The sequence below is a fragment of the Puma concolor genome, chromosome C1, assembly GCF_028749965.1.
Source record: "Puma concolor isolate L17-30 chromosome C1, mPumCon1.1.hap2, whole genome shotgun sequence".
Classification (NCBI taxonomy): Eukaryota; Metazoa; Chordata; class Mammalia; order Carnivora; family Felidae; genus Puma; species Puma concolor.
The window spans coordinates 204,047,792-204,072,247 of NC_141674.1; the positions used below are offsets into that span (position 1 = coordinate 204,047,792).

The 24,456-nt window shown below is 37.1% G+C and overlaps 1 protein-coding gene across 5 annotated transcripts in view; it reads right to left on the bottom strand.

Moving 5' to 3' along the window:
- USP37 (ubiquitin specific peptidase 37) overlaps positions 1 to 24,456 on the bottom strand; it is a 101,827-nt gene that overhangs the window by 25,349 nt on the left and 52,022 nt on the right. For 4 of the 5 annotated variants that reach the window (XM_086719640.1, XM_086719638.1, XM_086719637.1 and 1 more), the window contains 9 exons: positions 22,660 to 22,791; positions 22,148 to 22,271; positions 21,228 to 21,418; positions 15,137 to 15,254; positions 13,762 to 13,841; positions 11,305 to 11,469; positions 9,579 to 9,644; positions 6,779 to 6,920; positions 3,603 to 3,858 (listed from right to left, as the gene is read on the bottom strand). In XM_086719640.1, coding sequence (XP_086575766.1) covers positions 3,603 to 3,858; positions 6,779 to 6,920; positions 9,579 to 9,644; positions 11,305 to 11,469; positions 13,762 to 13,841; positions 15,137 to 15,254; positions 21,228 to 21,418; positions 22,148 to 22,271; positions 22,660 to 22,791 — 1,274 coding nt within the window. The remainder of the gene's footprint in view (positions 1 to 3,602; positions 3,859 to 6,778; positions 6,921 to 9,578; positions 9,645 to 11,304; positions 11,470 to 13,761; positions 13,842 to 15,136; positions 15,255 to 21,227; positions 21,419 to 22,147; positions 22,272 to 22,659; positions 22,792 to 24,456) is intronic. The other variant, XM_086719641.1, reaches the window with a different exon arrangement.

Sequence of the window (24,456 nt, forward strand, 5' to 3'; positions counted from 1 at the left end):
GAAGATGCTGAGGGCTCTACGATGTTGATGAGAGAACCTGAAAGGTAAAAGACAGCTATAGGAAGAGACAGATAGGTGGCAAAGTTTAATGTCTTACACTTCGAGAAGCTGGGATTTTTGTAGAATGAAAAGAGACAGATGTCTGGTGATGGCAGTGAGTAACAAGAAAAAAACTCATCCCATCTCCAAGGTCTGAAGTTTTATGGTATGCAAAAAAACGACTTATGCTTAAAGAAGAGTAGGGCAATCCACAATGGGAGCCTTTCAAAGAAAAAACTGGCCGTGAATACATACTAAAGACACCTAACAATCAAATGCAGTGGGTAAACTCTGGGTTCTAGGTGGGGAAAAAAAGTATAAAAAATATTTTGGAGAACAACTGGAGAAACGTGTGTGGCCTCTACACTGGAATTATATATGGACACAGTGTTAATATTGCTAAGTGTGATAACTGTTATGTAAAATAATTTCCATATATTTAGGAGACTGAGGCTGAAGTGTTTTAGGGTGAAGAATCATGATACCTGCAATTCCAAACAGTTGCTTTAAAAAGGAAAAGTACACAGGGCATCTGGGTGGCTCAGCTGAACGTCCAGCTCTTGGTTTCGGCTCAGGTCATGATTTCACGGTTGTGGGTTTAAGCCTCACATTAGGCTCTGTGATGACAGTGCAGAGCCTGCTTGGGATTTGCACTCTCTCTCTCAAAAATAAAAAACAAAAAACTTAAAAAAAAAAAAAGGAAGAAAGAAAAAAAAGTGCATACATACATGTATGTAGTCTGCAAAGATGGCCTCCAATGAACTACGCAGTACTCTTACTACCAGTATTCTTTACTCTTGTGTAGGCACCCCCACAGTGAACATGGGAGTGCTTTAAGCAACAAAATGTGATGGAATTGATTCTGTGCTAATTTTAAGCTTAAATAAAGGAGACCTGGTAGCTTCTTCCCCTTCTGTGCTTTTGGGAGCCCTGAACTGTAATGTAAGAAGCTTAGCTATCTTGCTAGAGAGAACACAAGGAGAAGGAGAGGCCCTGAGATTACATGAAGAGATGAAAAGATGAAGAGGGGGAGGGGAAAAAAGAACGGAGAGGATATCTAGCCATCCCAGCAGACTCTTCTAACCAACATCACCAAGGTGCTTAGATGAGCCATCTAGGATGTTACAACCTAGTCAAACCCCAGCCAACATCACAGGAAGCAGAGGAGCTGCTAAGACCAGTCAATCCAAGAGTTATGAGAGATAATGTTATTGCTGTTTTAAGATACTAATTTTGGGTAACTGCTGCACAACCATACACACACAATGACACAATCACACACACACACACACACACACACACTGTGAGGGAAGAAAGCAAATGTGACGAAACGTTAAATGATGTATCTATTCAATTTCTCTCTAGATTTGAACATTTTTAAAGTAAAAAACTTATGGAGAATATGATCATATTTGATACTGCTAATTTTTTAAAGTATGATAATGGGATTGAGGATATGTTTTCTTAAAAAGGAGCTCTTTTAGAGACATTGAAATCTTTATTGATGAAATGATCTAATATCTTGGATTTACTTCTAGGGGTGCCTGGGTGTCTCAGTCGGTTGAGCGTCTGACTCTTGATTTCAGCTGAGATCATGATCTCATGGTTTGTGAAACTGAGCCCATGTCAGGCTCCATGCAAACAGCGCAGAGCCTGCCTGGGATTCTCTCTCCCTCTGCTCGCGCTCTCTCAAAATAAACATTAAGAAAAATAATCTAGGGGATGGGGTAGAGAAGGAAGATAGGGTATAGATGAAACAAGATTGACTTTTTGATAATTGTTGTTGATAATGGGTACAAGGGTGAAGATTCATTATACTCATCTCTCTACTTCTGTCCTTGGTCTATATTTTCCAGAAATTAAAAAAAAAAAAAAAGTTTGCAGGAAAAGCAATGTCTTTGGGTTTCGGTTATAGTAAGAAGGTGAATGGAACCATGACATTAATGAAACGGGAAACACAACAAAGGCTCGCCTCCAATTGGGGAAGACAGGAGCTAGAGAACAGACAGTTTTACAAAAAGGATATAAAGTACTTACTAACAAGTTTGCTCTTCCCAAAGCTCCTATACAGTTGCAAGCCACCTGTGGTTATTGATTTTGATAACTCAGTGTTCTCCCTCATTGGCACAGATAATAAGGTAGAACTAATTGTATAGAAGAATAACTTCCTTTGTTAATTTTAGGGAGATGTAAGACAGAGCAAAGAAGTGGAAGGAAGAGGTGAATGCAGGAATTACTGGTGAAAGGCAAAAGCACTGATATTAACCAATAATATGTAAGGGTGGTGACTATGAGTTTAAGAAAAGAAAGGGATTTCCTAAGGATACTTGCATCAAGAAAGAGAAAAAAAGGGAACACTCAGATCCAAAAACCATCAGCTTTTTGTTTCCATTTAAACTGAGAATATACTAATTCTTATTTTCACTTGCACATAAACTCAGTTGATAAGACTTAACCCCAAAGAATACAGAAAATAATTATGATATACTACTGTTCTCTTCATCTCCAAAATTTCAGGCTTGATGTACTGAAACACATCAGCTACACAGATATAGATAATGTGGATATCAGGAGAAAAATATTAGATTGTTACAGGAAGAGACAGTAAAAGTTTTACATCTAAAACTGTTAAAATACCCACAGTACAAGGCAAGGAGGCTCAGCTCTGGTGTTATCATTGACAAATTTGAGAAATAACAAAATAGAAATAATTAGTACAAAATAATTTTCTATCCATATAGCCCTTTACAATATATGTATATTTGATCTAGCATTCTAATCACAACTTTCCAAAGCATGCCTGGTGTATCCCCATACAGTGATCAGAAAGCTGACTGTCAAAGTGGTTAAATCTCCTATTTAGAAATTCATAGCTAGTCAGTGGTACAGCCAAGATTAGAGGCTCAGGGGTGCCTGGGTGACTCAGTGGGTTAAGCATCTGACTCAGGTCACGATCTCAAGGTCATGAGTTTGAGCCTGCTTGGGATTCTCTCCCCACCGCCACCCTCCCCCCCACCCCCCCCGCCCCGGCCTTCTGCTGCTCATATGTGCTCTCCTTCAAAATAAATAAGCTTAAAAAAAAAAAAAAAAAAAAAAAAAAAAAAGATTAGAGGCTCAAAACTTGACCTTAGTTCAGTGGTGTTTCTATCATTATAAAGGGATGAACCCAAAGAATGGAGAACTCAATTTATACACTAAAACTCAGTACAAATTCAAATACAGAAAAATGAGGAAAGAATTATACAAATTTCTGAGAGAGCAGTGGTGAGGAAAAAAGTGGTCAAAAAATGACACATTTACTTATGTGCACAAAGGAATCCTAACTTTCCTTTTGATGTACACTTAAAGGGATAAGGCATACTTTACCAGCAGCCTCTGGATACTACTCAAAATATTTACTCCTCATTTTTTAAACTGCTTTGGGGGGGGGGGGGAAGCATGAAAATATTATTAGCCTTGTTACACAGATTCATTTCACCTCCCATTATTGAGAAGCTGCTTGTCCCGATAAGGCTACAGAACACCGCTGTGCCTTAACAGATGATTCTTTTCATTAAACCTACCAGGCTCTGCAAGTGTTTTGGGCTTCTCCGTTTCCACAGGGTCTTGATTTTCAGGCATTTCTTGAATATCATCTTCTGCAAATCCAGTATCTGGGCTGCTGGTTGGTTTATCATCATCTTCATGACTCAGGGATGGTGAAGCTTCTCTCTTACTTATCTCTAAAACGGCTGCTAGAAGCTCTTCTTCACTCATCCCATCAAATCCAGAGTTTTCCAATTCAGACTTATCAGGCTCTATTCTGCATGATTTGGAATCCTGAAGAAGAGAGTTACTTTTAGAGGAAACCAGAATGCCTATGAATATAGCAGTCTTAGAGTTTAAAGTGAGAAGTTTATTTCTAAAAAGTTTCCTTTCTTTGAAGTTTTAGGTTATTTAACAATCAATAACCAACATATAAACTCACTGGCAAGCCTAATTTTCTTTTAAATAAATACACGGGGACACAGGTTTATTTTATTAAGTATGCTCTTTGTAGAAATTTAGAAAATACCTAAAAATAATAAAACAAATTCACTCAAAATCCATCACTCAGGGATAATTCCTACAGGTATCTTTGGTGTATTTTCTTTCAGTTACACGTGTACTACACTAGAAATGTTTTCACTACACCTCATATTTACTTCTATTCTTATTATAACTAAAAACTTTTTTTCACGTTTGAGAGAGAGTGCAAGTGTGTGCGCATGCACAAGTAGGGGAGGGGCAGAGAGAGAGAGGGAGAGAAAGAAACCCAAGCAGGCTCCATGCTGTCAGAGCAGAGCCCAAGGTGGGGTTCAATCCCATTAATCATGAGATCATGATGTGAGCAAAAATCAAAGACTTTCATTTCTCATTCTGACTTTCATTTCTCATTCAGGGTGAGCAACCACAAACTATCTTTAGCTTTGAAATTAGATGAGAAACAAGTCAATAAAAAATAACTATTAAATTGTTATTTTTATATTAAAGTGTTTATATTAAAGTGTTTATTAATTTTATTAAAGTGTTTATTAATTTTATTATTTTATTAACACTTTATTAATATAAAGTGTTTATAAATATAATTATTTATATTAAAGTTTATATTAAAGTGTTTATATTAAAGTGTTATGTTATTTTTATATTAAAGTGTTACCTAACCAAAAGGGAGATTTAAAATCAAACAGTCACACGAGATGATGCAAACTCCTAGAGAAGCTTGTATCTTCAAGGTATTAACTATTATTATGTGTCAAGATTGAAAATGATGAAGTTACACCTTCTCACATCCATTATTTAAACCTTTATATTAAAAAAAAAAATTTTTTTTTAATGTTTATTTTTGAGACAGAGGGAGACAGAGTGTGAGTGGGGAGGGGCAGACAGAGAGAGGGAGACACAGAATCTGAAGCAGGCTCCAAGCTCTGAGCTGTCAGCACAGAGCACAATGCGGGGCTCGAATTCACGAACTGTGAGGTCATGACCTGAGCCGAAGTCGGACACCTAACCGACTGAGCCACCCAGACACCTCAATTATTTAAACCTTTAGATGACCTGGTTGGCCTGTTGATGTAAAACGTTTACTAGAGTCTCCCATATATTAAAAATTAGTATTAAAAAAAATGAGTAATTATTTCAGGACCAATATGTGAAAGTAGCTCTGAACCTGTAACAACTTTCATTTCTTAAGTCTCAATCTTGGAAACAACTTAAGTGTCCATCAATAGATAAGTAAAAATGTGGCATATACAATGGAATACTATTCCACCACAAACAAGAAATGAAATCTTGCCATTTGCAACAACATGGATAGATTCTGAAGTTATTACACTAAATGAAATAGGTCAAAAAAAGACAAGTACCATATGATCTCACTTACACGTGGAATCTGAAAAACACAAAAAACTTCCCACCAAGCTCATAGATGTAGAAACAGACTAGTGGTTGCTAGGGACCAGAGGTGGTGTGTGCGAGTGTGAGTGTTTGTGTGTGTGTGCATGCACACGCGGGTGCTGGTGTGAAGTGGGTAAAGCAGGCCAAAAGGTACAAACGTCCAGTTATAAAATAAATAAGTCATGAGGATGTCATGTACAGAATTAGGCTATTGTTAATAATCTGTTGTGGGGCACCTGGGTGGCTCAGTCAGTTGAGCATCTGACTTCAACTCTGGTCATGATCTCACAGTTCGTGAGTTTGAGCCCCGTGTTGGGCTCTGTGCTGACAGCCCAGAGCCTGGAGCCTGCTTTCAGAGTCTGTATCTTCACTAGTCTCTGCTCCTTGCGTACTCACACTGTCTCTCTCTCTCTCTCTCTCTGTCTCAAAAACAGATAAACATTAAAAAATATATATATTATATGCATATTTGAAAGCTGCATAAGACAACAGATCTTAGAAGTCCTCATAAGAAAAAAAATTGGGGGGAGGTAACTGTGTATGGTAACAGATGTTAACTAGACTTACTGTGGTGATATTCTTGCAATACATACAAATATTGAATCATTATGCTGTATGCTTGAAACAAATATGTCAATTATACTTCAATTAAAAAAAAATCCCAGGGGCATCTGGATGGCTCAGTCGGTTAAGCGTCTGACTTCAGCTCAGGTCATGATCTCACAGTTTGTGAGTTTGAGTGTCGTGTCAGGCTCAGTGCTGTCAGCTCAGAGCCTGGAGCCTCCTTCGGATTCTGTGTCTTCCTCTCTGCCCCTCCCCTGCACGCTCTCTCTCTCTCTCAATAAATAAATAAATAAACATTAAAAAAAAAAAAAGAATAACTTAAATCCCAATCCATTTTTTTTTTTTAATTTTTTTTTTTCAACGTTTATTTATTTTTTTTGGGACAGAGAGAGACAGAGCATGAACAGGGGAGGGGCAGAGAGAGAGGGAGACACAGAATCGGAAACAGGCTCCAGGCTCTGAGCCATCAGCCCAGAGCCTGATGCGGGGCTCGAACTCACAGACCGTGAGATCGTGACCTGGCTGAAGTCGGATGCTTAACCGACTGCGCCACCCAGGCGCCCCCCAATCCATTTTTAAACAGACTGTTTTATAGTTATAGAAAGTACACTCTTTAAAACTAGTGTTTCAACAGATCCATTAAGTTTACGATCTACCCTGTGTATGTATTATGTTTGCTGATGCTGGTTATAAAGGCATGTGTTTGGACAGTAAGAGCTATACAAATATTTGCCAAGTATTTTGATGAGAAATTACTTACTTTTTCTAAGTCTTCCTGCTGTTGTTCACAGCCTGACACTTCACAAAGTCTCTGGCTAAGGGCCACAGAGCGTTTTAGCTCATCCTCACTGTCGGAATCAAGGCATAAAGCCAAGGAACTCTTGGATTTGAAGGTGAAATTCCTGTAATTTAAGAAAATAAAAACCTATATGAGTCTGATAAATAAATACTTGTCCTTGTTATTTCCTTGATGCATATAATACCAAAATAAAACAAAAAACTTTTCCATTATGGAAAATGATTTACAGAGAAAAAAGGATACAGAAGAGATATATTTAAGCATTACCTTTGCCCCACTCCAAAACAGCCATGCTTTGAAAATTAGACAATTCTTATGCTATTATATATCATCTGTAAACCAATCACTTTGTGCCTTTTTTCTTTTAATGATCAACCCCAAAGTAGTTTTTGGTTTTATAAAGCAAGTACTCTACTGAATGCATGCAGACATGGCAATGAATAAATGTTTTTGACAACTTTGTGCATGAGGACTAATTTTTGATCTTTTTAATTATGATCCATGTATTCTAAAATTAACAGTAACATTCCACTTATCCAATTATATGTAAGTCAGACTTCCGGCAACCTCTAGTTTCCAGAACGCAGGGATTCAAAACTAAGAAAAAAGGCTTCTCAGGAAAGCAGTAGTTTCAAAGCCCATGCACTTTACTCTTTAGACAGGGACCCTTTCTTTCCCAGGAAATGGTGCATAAAATAAGGTAGCAAGTTCATCAAGAAATGAGAGCTAGGAAATGAGAGAGAATAACCACAAAAAGGGCAATAAAGAACCATAAAGTCATTTAATATAAACTGTTTTGTAAGAATTAAAAGCCTCTGAGGGCATGATCATATTAAAACACAGTATAATAGGTGATACTCATAATGCTGATTCTAAGTCATTAAAATATATTTAAATTACCTTCAGTTTATTTTATTTAAGAATATAAAGAATTCTGTAAGGTTACAGAGTACAGAACCATCTAAAATGGCTAAGCATTTTAAAGATGGATGCTTAAAAAGGCAAGCTTTGGCTACGTAAAATATCATTCTTCAATGATACCAGATAAGTAAGGTGTTACTGCATTGTCTTCTAAGTGAGCTGAAAATAAACTAAAAGAAAAAGTGGAAAAGGTCAAAGAGCACGAATTTTCTTTGATGAAGGTTAACGTAAATTTGTATACTATACTAAAAAAAAAAAAAAAGTAAAATGGAAATTGGAAAAATGCAATTCATCTAAATGTAAAAATTGTAAATAAACATATAGAATGATGGCACCAAGAAATAAGAGGCCACAATGGAAACCAGGAGGATCGCATAGCAATGTAGATCAAAGAAAAGAGGCAAGTGGTCAGTGATAAACCCAAACATAGTCTGTGGCTGAGAGCACCCAGGATATCACTGCACTCCAGCCTACACACTTGAATAGCCTCCCATTAGGTGTTCAAAAGGGTTTTTAGCATAACTTAGAAATAGCCAATCAGCCGTCTTAATTCCTCATTTCTGATTTCATGCTCACCAAGCAAAACTGAATGTATTAATTTGTTTATGCATGTAAATACTTTGCTGAAGGAGGGTGACACCTGGCCACTAAAATACCAGGGTCAAATGTGACAAAGGACATTGTAGAGGAACCAATGGTATTCTTATTCATAACTCAGCCTCTTTTAAGTTTGATCGGCATGACAGGTCTTCTAGGGCCTAATTAATTATCCTTTATTGATCAGCTCTCAAATTCTCATACCAGTAGACCCTGGAGAACAGATGACCATGCCAAATATAATGATGCCCAATGAAACCATCTCTTTCTTGAAACTATAGTGATTTGGTACATAAAGAGTGCATTCCATTAATAATTACTATATTCACAGAAGGCAGCTTGCCTGTAGTAAGGAAAAATATTCATCTTGTAAATGCATCACTTGCTCACTTTCTAAGCAGCCAAGTGGTATTGCTCATTTGTATCTTGAGAACGGGCAAGAGTATTCATATCGGTACCATTTCAGATTTCTAGTCATGTTAGTCATCTGGTTTTAATTGCACTGAAAAATAATTAACAGGAGGAAAAGAAAATAGCAGTTCCCAAATGTCATTTTATGGTTATATTAGCCCCCCAAAGCCCTTAAACAACAAAGTGTTTAATTTTAAAGATAAATGACAACCAAGTCATTTAGAATTGTCTAATCAGGAACTGTGGTTCTAGTTAAATCACAGAGGAGATATATTTAAAAAAAGTATTTTCTTCTCTTCTTGGACAAACTTTTCCATTTTAAGTAAAAAATATAAAACATTTGTAGAATAGCTACATTTCACTGTGTGTTTGTTTTCTTGCTCCCTATCAGAACTGCGCCAGTTAAGTGTCTAAAACAAGGAAGTCCCAAACTGGCTAGCAACAGGCGAAAAGATAATTTGGGATTTCCAGGTGTATTTTTGAGGAATAGTGCTTTACACCAACAGGGGTTATTTTATCTCTTCAATCCTTAAAATTCCTTGTCATCAGTTAATTTCTACAGTTGTGGGATGAAAATATTACATATTAACAGATGACTTAAGTTTAAAAACAAAATTTTGAGAGGATCATCTGAATGTGCTTCACTATTAAAGACTTTGTTATACCCTACATTACAGTTTAAGGCAGATTCAGGAAAATTACAAAGTATAGTAATACAGAGCAGTTATCATGCAAAGAGAAACAAAGAAAGGGGGAAGGGATAATCTCAGAAATTAGGGCAAGCCAAATCCTTAAAAATACAAATTTTGGGTACACAAGAAATATAACTCACTTTGAAGGTGTAGAAGGGCTGGTGATGCAGGAATTCACCATTTGAGAGGCTTTCAATGGTCTAGAACTATCAGAAAATTAGAAAATATATAATGTATATAATTACATTACTAAAATATATATTTAACTTATAAAACGAATTATTCTATACTATAGTCCCTTATGTATCCTTTTGAAAAGCAAAAAATTATAATACTTCTACTAGCAATAGAAGCCAAAAGAGAAAACAAGATACCATCTCTAGGCTCTTCCTGATCCAATGATCTAAATAAACAGCATTGGAAATGAAGTCAAAGGGAATGCATATGAAGAGGACAACTTTGGAAAAATTATCTTGTCTCAGTTCTTTACTTTTAAGCAATAAAATATTAATAGCTCTCATTTATTGAGGACTTACTGGCTATCAGACACTGTAGTAAGAGCTCACGTGTATTACCTCATTTAATGTTCACAACCATCCTGTTATATTCCCTACAGACAGGTCAAAGAATGTGTCCAGTCTTAAAGCTATTCAATTGTGGAGTCAGTCATACAGCCTGGTTTCAGCCTGTGAAATAAACCGCCTATACTAATGGCCAGAAAGAGTAACAGTTCTACCAGCAGCGGGTACTTTGCATGAAGCAGAAACAAATTCTGAAGAAAGGCCGTAAGAGAAAATCCAGAAACACTAAGACTCTGGGAAAATGTCTTTATTAGTAAGTAGACCCATTGAGGCCTTTAGGATAAACTTATATGATGTGGTATATATGTCCATTTCTAATCCAAGGGAAATACATTTTATAAAAAGGCATCAATTCATGTTAGCAAACGTTCATTCACTTTCTGAAAGGTCTATTCCACTTTAGCCAAGAGACCTGGTTCTTCCAGTTGCTAACTGCATAACCTTAAGAAAATCACTTCATCTTCTTGCATCTTCTCTGTAAAATTAAAAATTTAGACAAAATCTCTACGATCCTTTTTCACCTCTAAAGTTTGAGAACTTTATGATTCTACCAAATTAGAGTTCAAGTATAAAAAAGAACTACAGTACATGGCTCCAAAGTAATCCAAGTATGCAGAAGGAAGAGCTACATTCAGAGAAGTCCTATGGTTTTCCCAGCATATGCGATGAAGCAAGATCAAAAGTAACGGTTACTACTTTTCTCATGGAAAAACTTCTAGGAGCCACAAAAGTTCTTCACTCACACTGGTGATGATACATTTATGAAGACCCAATCAATCTGGGGGGCCCTGGCATAACATTTAGTATACTGTTTCTCAAACTTGCATATTCCAGACAGTCAGCAAAGGCATTGTTAAAAATACTGATTTTCTCAGATCTACTGAAACAGAATTTCTAGGGAAAGAACACAGGAATTGGTTACTTTTTATTTATTTATTTTTTAGTGTTCAGGTAACTTTTATGAACATGCAAATTCCAATGTATATTCCTAAAATGTATCAAGCTTATCTTCTAGTAATCTAAGAGAGTAAGTGTACTCTCTAAAAAGGTAACTTTTTATGAAAGGCAATTAATGCACTTGGAAAAATTTTAAGCATTTTATTTAATTACTTCCATAAGGAAGTAACTTAACACAAAATCCTAAAATAAAGCAAAATTAAAATCTCCTTCTTGGTCTGATTTTACCAGGGAGTCATGTTATCTAGTTCAGTCATTGTTTTGATCAGATATTAAAGCCCCTTAACTTCAAAAGGGAAGATAAAGAAATTCTCTCTCAAGGACTTACATTGCCGTATGTGCACTCCAACCAAGGGTGAAAGGTGGTTTTGTACTTTCAGTGCAATGAGAGGACAAGGTCAGGTATCTTGGAATGAAGACTTGCTGCCCAATCTTGTTGTTAAGTGAGAGAGTGACGTTGAAGCTGTATCGTTTCAAATGAAGAATGAGAATCCTGAAAAACAGGACATGATGACATTATTAGCTGACACCTAACAGATACTAGCTAGCTCTCTTACAGGTGAAAAGAGATCACTGTAACTAATCATGTTACATAGCTTTTGACTTAAAGAATACATTTGGCTAAACTAAAGATCCTTCAAAAAACATTTACTGAATATCTGCCATGTGCCAGGCACCACTATATAAGTAAAAATAAAACATGGGCATAGGGTGGATAAGTGAGGTTTGGGTAAAATATTTATAATGTTCCCAGAAAAAAAGAAAACAAAAACACCAAATAAAACGCATTTTATTTTAGAATGTGGTACTGGGTTAAATCCTTATTTACTTCAATGTGATGTAGTTTACAAAAAAAAAAAAATAGGTGTTATATAACCATTACTGGTAATTTAATTAAAGTGTTAAACAGCCCTTATGTTTGAGGGTGAACATTAAGTTTTTCAAAATGATTTTTGACAAGAACTACTCTTACTTCAGTGTAGCACCTTCTCTGGAGAGAGCTAAGAGAGAAAAAGTTTTCTCCACTTTTTTCTCTGCAAAAAGTTCTACAAAATGTACATGCCAAATCTGGCTTGTGGGTCTGAAAAGGCTTTTTAGCTCTGTAGAAGCACTTCTTTTTAGTTACTATTGTGCCAACCTTTTCACCTGTGATACAGACCATAATCTCTGCTAGATGGACTAAATATATCTCACAGCCCACAAGAACACTTTAAAATTTGAATTTCAGAACTCTCATGGGAATAAACCTCAATTTTAGGCACAATGTCTGATTTATGGAAATCTGTTTTCTTTCTTACCGTACATAGCTTTTCACAGAAGCCACAAACTAAAAAAAATTATAAACTGAAGTTACTGACTGCATTCCTCTTTAAAAAGTATGCTAGAACTCATAATCTTCAAATTCATAACCTAAGAGAACATAAGGATCCAAATGATACGAAGAAATAAAAACTCATGTCAAATGTCAAATATTTTGACTAAAGTTTCATATAATCCTACCAAAAAAGGGTACTATGAAACAGATAGATAGATAGTCAAAATCACTGATCTATAAAGATAAAGTAGACTAAAATTGAACATATTTGATAAAGACACCAGGCACATCAAGAATAAAAGTAGACTGGATTTAATACTGAAATGAACAAAAACAGAGCAAGTCCAATAATCTGGATTTATGATACAAAGGCTTCTAAAGTTCAGAATAAATTATCCTGTAACATAAGTGACCTACCAGAAAAAATAGAAAACCAAGGAAAATAATTCCCGTAAGTATTTTTTTCCCCTTAAAAGACCAAACAGCTAGCCACTGGAAAAGGGAACAGACATTCAGCTTGCCAGGTCAAATGAGTATTTAAAACTATACACTGCTTTCCTTAGTTAATGATAACTGATAACAATCAATCCCTTGCCTTAAGGTTTGCTCCCTCCCACCTCCTGCCTCAAAACACTCACAAATAGGAAAAGACTAAATCTCTTGAGTAAAAAGTGGTCAACATAACAATACTGCTGATTTAGAAAGTCATTCCTTTAAAAGAAATTCATTTTCTAGCAAGAAGATTATGGAATGTAAAAGAACTAATCTCTAGTCTCTAGGAGCTAGGTTCCAGAAATCCTATGCTTACAGAAAAGAGAAGCTAATAAAAGAAAGTAATGCACTCTGCAGGCAAAGTGCCACATAAATACTTAATAATAACCTTGCTTGTGGTTGAGATCTATTCTTGGAAAGAACTAAAAGCTGCACTATCATCACATCACATTGTGTCTAACTAGTTTGGTTTTATGTATGTTTACACAGAGCTAATACAAGTTAATTTCATTCCTAATTCAGAACTGTTTAGATTATAGGAAACTTACTAACTTACAAGATCCTTTGTAGAAAATTACTCTTCTTGTTTTATGTTCATGCACACCCTATCATGTGTTTGTGGCAGATTTTCACTGAAGGCTCAGGATAAGAGAGGGAGACTAGCACATAACCAAACAACAAATTACAACTGAATGTTATACATTACCAAATTAAAAATGTACTAGCTGATCCCTACCACTGGTCCAAAGTCTCACCAGCCACATCCTCTTCCTGCCATCTTCTGGGGACTCTCAAGTGACTTCCCTTCTTCAGCATTCCAAATATTCTTCCTTTATAATGGAAGAGCATTCTAACTTCCCTCCCCCTACCCTCTCACATCTCCGCTTTGCTTTACCAATCCATTCCGGTGAGCCTTGCTTATTCAGTAATATCTGTAAATACTTCAAAGAAGGAAAACTGAAGAGCAATTAATTTTACCTGGGTAGCCTGTTAAATTTGTGCCTGACAAGAGCACACTTCCCACCACACTTCTCACAGGAATACTCAAGTTCTTCTGCCTGTAAAAAGACGAGAGGGAAAAATAAAGAAGCATGAAGTTGAATCAGCATTACCCCATTCAATGCTAATACTCTTCTCTAGTCATACTACTAGTTCAGTGCAATGACAACTCCGACCAGTTCAAATTTTGTGTCTAGAGCCACAAGCCTTACTAAATTAAGACCTAATCCTCAAAACAGTCATCTTATAATATCATGCCCTATTTCAGAATTCCTAATTTCCTTTTTTACCATGGAAACATCTCAATTTATGATAGCAACTAGACTCTACAGTAGCAGATTCTCAACCTTTTCCCCATGGATGCACAAGAACCACTGCCAAGAGTATATCCAGATTTTAACATTTGGCCATAGCAGAGATAAGATCACCTTCAGGTTAGGCGGAGTTCCTGGTCTGTTAGGTGTAACTCTACCCCTTTCTTATAATGGAACTCAATCTTCTGGTGACAGCCCACTAAGAACAACTGCTCTAAAAGGACCAAAGTTTGGGGTGGATATCATTACCTAGAGAAAACTGAAACAAGAAATCCTTAAAAAACGGGGGTAAAAGATACACAGGAAAAGCTTCATATTCTATGATAATAACAGGAATAGTAAGGAATGATAAAACAAAAAGAAAAGCAGAGTATTTATCTTTGGGTGGAGCTGAATGTTCATCATTTAAAGAACAGAATTTTTTTTTTTAACCTTAGGAAGACAACGCTGCCCATTTGCTACAACAAAACAAGAACCACTATTAAATAGACAAAGGGTGATCCTGGCAAATTTCCATCAGTTATAAGGACAGCTACACAATAGGTCCAATTATGCCCCCAAAACTTGCTGAATATCTCTAAGAGTAAATCACAGAAACATATTTATCTATAGCCTTGGATATATATGACTTTTCCCTTTTGTTTCTAATAGGGTACATACCACCTAAGGAAAAGCAAAGAGTATTTTTTCATTCCTCAGATCTTAGATACAAACTTACATCGTTTCTCCAATTTTTACCACTACTACCTAATTTTAGCATATGCTTCAAGCTGGTACTTGTTTACAAGTAACTGCTTGTAAGGTGGTCTAAAACACCTGCTATCGAGTTAAATGTATAATCTACTTAAGCAATCAACAGTCTTCTTCAACAAATTAACGACTAGGTTTATCAAGCTTTTAAAAATACTTTTTATAAATATTTCTTGTTTTCCCTTCATATCTATTTGTTGAAACTCTGCCTTAAAGAATCCAATTTCAAATACTATTATCTATGATATATAAAATTTAGTTATGTGAAAATACCAAAAGATATTACTTACCCTAAAGAAAAGATCAAGAGAATCTTGAATTGAACGAGGAGGGAGTGGCTTTTTCCTTCGAGGAAGGTCAATGGAGAGGTCATTAAACTGTTCTCTTTTGGGAATAATCTCTCCACATCTGTATGAATAAAAGACAAATGGGAGCATTTAGAAGTCTAACTATGCAATACAAAATAAATACAACTAGACTTCAGAAACACTGTTTCCCTCATCAGGTACCAACAGACTAGGACTAGGCATAAGCAATGTACAACACAGTGGACTTCACCTTTATGAAATCAACACAGGAAGAACCTCAACTGCAAGTGTTTAAATACTTCATTAGAACGCTAAGTTTTCACATTTTATTTTTTTTAAAAAGCCCCAAAAGTTGGAAAAAAAAAAAAACTGAAGCATAACATACAGAAAAGTGAACTAAAGGTGTACAGTTTCATGAATGATCAGTTAACACCACTCAAATCAAGAAATAAAATATTATAAGGTCCCTAGAAGCCCCCTCACATGCTCCTTCCCAATCACTATCCCTTTCTCCCAAAAGGTAACTATTATCCTAACTTCCAACACAACAGATGAGTTTCGCCTGTTTTTGAACCTACGTTTTCTGTAGTCTTTCTTGTTCAACATGATTGTAAGTTCAACCATGCTTGCTGCATGTGGTTATAACCCATCTTTATTGCTGGCTCACATTAACCTGTTTTGAGCATGCCACTATTTATCCACAATACTACTGATGGACATTTGGATTGTTTCCAGCTTTTGACTACACAAGCAGTGATGCTTCAAAAATTCTATGTGTTCGGATACTCTTTCTGCCCACAGGTCATGTCCCTGTGCTTTAACAAAAATACCTTTTTGCACTGAAAAAAATAAATACAATAAATAAAAATTCTATGTGTTTTTGGTAAACTTCTGTCAGCAGACCTGTTTGATTATTGGAGATATATATATATATATGTATTTTAATGTTTTTATTTTATTTGCGGGGGGAGCAGAGAGAGAGGGGAGGGACAGAGGATCCCAAGTGGGCTCTGCACAGACAGCAGAGAGCCTGATGTGGGGCTCGAATTTGTGAACTGCGAGATTAAGACCTGAGCCAAAGTTGGATGCTCAACCGACTGAGCTACCTAGGTGCCGCTATTATTGGATGTATTTCTACAGAATTTTTAAAAATGGGCTCAGAGATCAAAACTCTGTATTTATCTGGAAGTAAATTCACTTCCTTTAAATAGTTTTAGTTGATGTTTTTCCTTCTATCTGCATATCAGCATTTTTAGTAATATTCAATCTCCTGCCCTAGTTCTCTACTGCCATAGTTGAAGACTGGAGATCATCAGAATATATTTGTTCATTCAACAAATATTTGAGTCCCTCTCTAATAGGCAGAATTCTAAGACGACCCTTGCCTTTGTATAACTCCATCCCCTTTAAGAGAATGTGTGACTGTGATGAGCTATCACTCCCAAGATGATGTTACTTTACATGACAAAGGGATTTTACAAATATGATTAATGTTACTAATCCTAATGTTGAGTTGATAAAAAAGGAGATTATCTGAGTAGCTCAGATCTAATCACATGAGCTCTTTAAATCTGAATCTAGAGATATGAAATAGAGGAAGTCAGGGATTCAAAGACAGAGACACTACTGCTGACCCGAAAGAAAGCAACTGCTATGAATTGCCTAAGAAAGCCACAGAGGGGCGCCTGGGTGGCTCAGTCGGTTAAGCTTCCGACTTCAGCTCAGGTCACGATCTCGCGGTCCGTGAGTTCGAGCCCCGCGTTGGGCTCTGGGCTAATGGCTCAGAGCCTGGAGCCTGCTTCCAATTCTGTGTCTCCCTCTCTCTCTGCCCCTTCCCCATTCATGCTCTCTCTCTCAAAAATAAACATTAAAAAAAAAAAAAGAAAGAAAAGAAAGCCACAGAGCATGAAACTACAGGCAGCCTTTAGGAAATTGGTAGTTCCAGCCAACAGCCAGCAAGAAAATGGGGACTTCACTGCTACAGTCATAAAGAACTAAATTCTGCCCACAACCTTAAAGAGCTTAGAGGGGGATCCAGATGAGAACATGGAACACCTTGATTTCAGCCTCTGATACCATGGGCAGAGAACGTGGCCACACCTTGCCTAGACTTCTGACCTATGGAGCTGTGAATTAATTAGCAGATATTGTTTAAAAGCTGATAAATTTGGGCAATTTCTTATGCATCACTAAACATGCCTCCTATCTGCCAGAAACTGTTCTAGTAGCACTGAAGTTGCAGCAATGAACAAACCCAAGATAGAATACCTCCCTGCACAAAGCTATACTGGAGGAAAAAGGCAATAAAAAATATGTAAGTAATATGTATAGTATGTTAGTGATAAATGCTAAGGGAAAAAAAAAAGTAGAGATCAGAGTAGATGGTTAGAATTTAAATAGGGTAAATTCCCAGAAAATGCCTTACTGAGCAAGTGGCCTTTACATAAAGATATAGAGGAAAATATGGGGAAAGAGAATTTGAGATAAAGGTAAGTGAAAAAGGCCCTTAGGTCCCAGGATCCTGGTTTTGGGGAAAACAAACAAACAAACAAACAAACAAACAAACAAGGAAGCTAGTTTGGTTGGAACAGAATAAGCAAGGGGAAAGACTGGTAGGAGACAAAGCCACTTAACTGGGGGAAAAGGGGCTGCTGACAGATCATATGGGATTCTGCAGATCACAGTGAGAATTTCAGCTTTTATTTTATAGGTTATGAGGAAAAGCCTAACATGAACTAACTTACTTCTACTTCATATGGATCACTTTGGCTAATGTGTTTAGACTACAGAGAGACAGGACAGAAACATAGAGACCAGTTTAGAAGGTACTCCAACAATCCCGGCAAGAGATGATGGTGGCTCTGATCAGCTGGTGGCAACAGGTCAGATCCTGGATGTACTCTGAAGGAAGAGCTGAAAGGATTTCCTGACACATGAGACGCAGGGGTGCAAGAGAAAGAGAAGAGTTAAGAAATACACCACCCTTGGGGCGCCTGGGTGGCGCAGTCGGTTAAGCGTCCGACTTAAGCCAGGTCATGATCTCGCGGTCCGTGAGTTCGAGCCCCGCGTCAGGCTCTGGGCTGATAGCTCAGAGCCTGGAGCCTGTTTCCGATTCTGTGTCTCCCTCTCTCTCTGCCCCTCCCCCATTCATGCTCTGTCTCTCTCTGTCCCAAAATAAAATAAACGTTGAAAAAAAAAATTTAAAAAAAAAAAAAAAAAAAAAAAAAAAAGAAATACACCACCCTTTTGGGCTGATAAACCCTATGTATGGAACTGTTACTACTGAGATAGGGAAGACCGCAGAAGGTTTTATAGAGAATATTAAGTACTTAGTTTTATATAATTTAAGTTCTTTGAATGCAGAATTCTTCATATTCAATATTACTATATTGAAATACCTTACAACTGAAAACAAGCCAAATTAAACTACAACAGCTTAAAAAAATAAGTACTTTTGGCGAACTGGCCACACTAACTTACGGCAAGATGTATCAGAGGCTAAACAATGATAATTACAATCTGAGGTGCATGCAGTCTTCCTTCAGCCAAAAACTATTTTGTGTTTAAAGAATGCTCTTGGGGCACCTGAGTGGCTCAGTCAGTTAAGCCTCCAACTTCAGCTCAGGTCATGATCTCACGGTTCGTGGGTTCGAGCCCCGCTTCAGGCTCTGTGCTGACAGCTCAAAGCTTGGAGCCTGCTTCGGATTCTGTCTCCCTCTCTCTCTGCCCCTCTCCTGCTTGCACTCCATCTCCCTCTCTCTCAAAAAATAAATAAACATTAAAAAAAACTGGAAAAAAAAAAAGAACAGTCTTAAAGAAAAAATCCTAATAAAGCAACTAAAGCAAGGCCTTTAAGGAAGTAGTACCACAGCTGTTGTGGCCTCATAGAGCCTTTCTGCCTCCTAGACTTGCCACATTCTTGGGCCACTGTTCAGCCTGGCCACCTGGCGTGTCTACATCCCATGAAATATGTCACTTCATGCATGGCGCACACACCCCAAGTGTACACCCAACATCTGGATGCTGCACAAGCGAAGTGCCTGATTGCTGCCATTGGCACAGTGTAGTAGCCACTGCTCTGATATGACTTCTTTCTTCTTGTGCTACCTGGAGCCATTTCTATCAGAGGCAACTGAAATTCTCCTATGAAAAGAAGTTTGGTTGGCACCCTCACAATTAAAATGATACAATCACAAATAATCATCAAAATTTTCTTTAAATTGAACAGATTTTGTATGGAAGTGCATTAGAAGAAAGAGAAAGATGACTGGCTACCACATTATTAACTGCTGGTGGGCCTTCCAGTTTGTAAAAAGAGATGGGCTGTATTTATAAGACCTGGACTTTTTCTTTTAAAATAATTTATCCATTGGGGAAAAAACACTGAAGAAATTACGATGGCAAGAAATGTCACACATACTAGTAATATAAATTATCTGTATAGTGTCCATCTGAATGTTCAAAATTCTAATCCAAATTACTGGAATGTTATAGCTGGAAGAGACCTCATGAACAGTCTATGAAAAACAGAGATATGGAAGACAGAATGGATAATGGACAGCCAATATATGGGTGTTGAGTATTTCTTTTTTTTTTTTAATGTTTATTTATTTACTTTTTTTTTTTTTTTAATTTTTTTTCAACGTTTATTTATTTTTGGGACAGAGAGAGACAAAGTATGAACGGGGGAGGGGCAGAGAGAGAGGGAGACACAGAATCGGAAACAGGCTCCAGGCTCTGAGCCATCAGCCCAGAGCCTGACGCGGGGCTCGAACTCACGGACCGCGAGATCGTGACCTGGCTGAAGTCGGACGCTCAACCGACTGCGCCACCCAGGCGCCCCTATTTATTTACTTTTGAGAGAGACAGAGAGAAAGGGAGGGAGGGAGCACTTGTGCGCATGCATGCACGTGCATGAGCAGTGGAGGGGCCGAGAGGGGGGGAGAGAGAGAATCCCAAGCAGGCTCTGCACTGTCAGTGCAGAGATCAATGCAGGGCTCACTCATGAGATCATGAGTGAGATCATGAGTGAGATCATGACCTGAGCTGAAATCAAGTCAAGATGCTTTAACCCACTGAGCCACCTAGGTGCCCCAGGTATTGACTATTTCTAAAGAAAACTCCAAAACAAATGGAAGAGAAGCACTATTTAAAGAATGGTTTCCTTGAGTCGAAGAAAATCCCAAATCTTCAGATGAAAAAGCTGTATCACGTTTAAGGGAAAATTAAACAAAATATTTAGATGTAAACTTGTGAAACTGAATTTCAAAAATAAAGAACACCACGGCTTTTCAGAAGAAAAACATTACCCACAAAATCAGGTTTCTCCCAAATGTCACAGAGTAATAGGATATGATGGGAAAGTGTATATAAGATATTAAGGGGGAAAGGTTATGTGTGATTCAATAGTTCTGTATTAAGTCATGTGCGAAAGCCACAAAACTAATTCTTACCTATATAGAAGAATTCCACTCTCTCTGAAAAACATTCAGAGATGTACTATCAATAACTAGGAGACTAATCAAAATAGAACCTTTTGAGGTGAAGTGCGAGGTACAGAAGTCCAGACAGTGAGCATGGAAATTAATTAAATGTAGAAAGTCTGAATAATGAATGGAAAATGGTTAAAAACCACTGCAAAAATTAAAATAATTCAAATTCTGATCCTGTAAAAAAAAAAATCCCATTTTTAATACAAACAATTTGGTTTAATAATATAAGCAACTAATAAGAGGGAGTCTTTCCAGGGAAAAAGAACAAGTACTCCCAGAGTACTCAGTATTCCACGCAAAGATTAAAAAAAAAAAAAAACAACCAAAACCAAACTTACAGACCAAAATTAAGTGCTTAGTCAGCACTAAAGCACATGACAAAATAGTCCAGTTCTCCTTAGTTCTCACCCTACAAAGCATTTTTACAGAAGATAAAGACACTGAAAAGAGATGTTTGGTAGAATCTATGCATTTATGTGTCCTTATGACATAGAAAGGAAGAATTAAAACCTTCTCAAAGAATTTTAATCACGTGCCATAAAGAATTAAAAAGGCAAAGAGTTTTCCTAGAGACTACTTACGCTTTACAGATGATGGAGTGCTGAACCTCAAATTCCAAGTTAGTAATAACAGGGCAAGTGTATACCCTGGTAGCTGAAATATCTGATGAAGTTTCTTCTCCAGGAACAGGTTCAGTCTTCCAAGTTTTATTTAACTTTTCCATGTCCTCTTTCAGCTGGTCTAAGCACTGACTTAAAAATTCATGAGCATCCTAAGAAGGCACAATATCTTTAATTATAAGATCAAAGCCTTTCTTGTCACAAAAATAGCTTGCTAACATTGTGATTTATACAACTAAAGCATTTGGAAGTTAATTAACACAAAAAAGGTCAGATTTATTCTAACAATTTGGGGGTACATATTTTGTGAATAAGAATAAATGACGGATTTTATATTTTTAACTACCAGGGGGACTAGCATGAATAAATAAATGAATCACTCCTACTTTAAGAAAAAGTATGTTAGCTTTTGTAGCTAAAATAGCCCAAGTTCCCGTAATGGCAAACGATATCTGTATTATTAAAATACAATAAAATACACGGAAGAGTCATATTAAACCTTACCCTAAGTCCTCAGGTTTTACAACCTGTGATGAACACATGTACACAAATCTGATTTTATTTTTTTTTTTTTAATTTTTTTTTCAACGTTTATTTATTTTTTTGGGACAGAGAGAGACAGAGCATGAACGGGGAAGGGGCAGAGAGAGAGGGAGACACAGAATCGGAAACAGGCTCCAGGCTCCGAGCCATCAGCCCAGAGCCTGACGTGGGGCTCGAACTCATGGACCGCAAGATCGTGACCTGGCTGAAGTCGGATGCTTAACCGACTGCGCCACCCAGGCGCCCCAACACAAATCTGATTTTAAAATAAAAATCAGGTAACACACTGAAATCAATTTCCCTTATCTCTAAAGTGTTTAAAAACAATGAGTACTCACATTCTGCATATAACCAGAGAATCTCTCTGCTGTGGCTGAAATGGCATTTTTAACCTTCTTGAGTAAATCTTTTTTGGTCTCTGAATTACAGATATCTTTTTTAACAAGCAAGTGTGCAAAGCGTCTGTTAAAACAAGAGACAAATTTAGTGAAGTTTTACAAAAGTTTGGATAACATGATATCTGAAAGACTATTACCAATAAAACTTTGAACTTTAACATTTATTTTTGAGAGACAGAGCGTGAGTGGGGGAGGGGCAGAGAGGGAGACACAGAATCCAAAGCAGGCTCCAGGCTTTGAGCTGTCAGCACAGAGCCCGACACGGGGAGCTCAAACCCACCAACTGTGAGATCATGACCTGAGTCGAAGTCAGATGCTCAACTGACAGCAACCCACGTGCCCCTAAAACTTTAAGCTTTAAGTGTCTAAGGCACATAAAATTTTAAGTGTCTGCAACTGTTATTCTATAATTAATAAGGTAAACGTTTATTTAGTAAATATGTAACAATTACCTGATAAGTGCATTGAGTGGAATTTTCTTCCATGGGATACCTTGCTTAAGCAAGTCATTTGCAAATGACTGGAGTGAAAACAGAGATTGTAAAATAGCATTCATATAGCAGGTATTTCCCAAATTGGAGAAGCTGAAAATGAAAAAAAAAAAAAATAATAATAATGCTTTTGAAGACAATAGTAGTTCCTGACATATGTTCATTCAAGCAGGGGTTCTCCACTACAGCATGCTTCAGAATCACATAGAGGGCTTGTTAAAATACATATTGCTAAGCCCTGTAGGTCTAAACAGAGAGGGTGCAAAACTGCATTTCTAACAAGATTCCAGTTGATGCTGATGCTGCTGGTCTGAGGACCATACTCTGAGAACCACTGCATTATAAGATTATAACAAGTAAAACTGTACATTTTCAAATGAATGTTAAAAAGAACTGGGGACTTATTCAAAGAGTTATCTGTTCTTATTTATAATTTTAATTTTTCACTGAGATATAACTTACTCATTACTCTTCAGGATATGCCCAGAAGTAGAACTGCTAGATCACAGGATATATGTATTTGGCTTTAATGGGTATTGCCAAACATATTCTAAAGCATATATTTTTAAAAAAACTTCTATTTGAAAATATTCCCAAACTGTCAGAAAAGTTGCACAAGAATATTCTTTATCCAGATTCATCAACTGTTAACCTTTTGCACTATATGCTTTGCCATTTAATGCATCTCTCTGCATTTCTTATGACGCGTGTGAGAGTAAGTTGCATAAATCGTAACTCTTAAGCCCTATTATACTTCAGGGTGTATTTCATAAGAACATTCTCTTATATAACCAAGGCAGAGTTACCAGCATTATAAAATTTAATGCCGATATACTCTTATCTAACATACTTCAATCCAATTTTGCCAACTGGCCCAATATGTTTATAGCATCTGCCCCCTGACCCCTGGGCTAAGCACAAGATTCAGTCCAGAATAGGATGATGCATTTAGTACTTGTGTCTCTTCAGTTTTTTTTTTTTTTTTTTTTAAATCCAGAGTACTTCTTCAGCTTTCTCTTTCATGACATTGACATTTGTGAAGAATACATCCTCCCCCCATCACTATTTTTTAATGGACTGTTCTTCATGTTGGGTTTGTTATTTCTTCATGAGATTCAGCCCAGGCTGGAAAAACACAGTGACATATAGTGCTACTGTCTCCTTCCAAGGGTATCACATTCAGAGATACATGATATTACTGTACTATTCATTGGTGATGTCAATTTTGAATACCCTGAAGAACTTCCACTTCAGACTATGAGAAAGTATCAGGGTCTGGAATTATCCTACCACCATAAACAATGGGGGGAAAAAGGACAAAATATTGGACAACAGGCAGCGCAGGACTGTGACTCTTATTAGAAGGGAAGCAGTGTGAATCCTACCATTATGCAGGGTTTCTGGCTGCAGGCAATTTGTGAACTGCAGTCCAGGGAGGCGTACCCAAACAGAGCCCAGGAATTAAGCTGAACTGAGTTGAAACAAATCAGAGTTTGATAGGCTGAGATTGCTTAGATTTCTGGGACAGAGTACCTGAGGGGAGGGAGCTGTGCAAAGGAAAAGCTCCAGAAACAGGCACAGTCTGTTGAGTATTCAGCTAAATACCAACCTGTGCATGTTTAGGGTGAAACCCTGTGACACCAGGCAAGAACTTCAAGGAAAAGAATGATTATTGGGGATTTTTTTTTTCTAATGTTAACTTTTGACACAGTGAGAGACAGAGAGAGAGAGAGAGAGAGAGAGAGAGAGTGCGAGAGA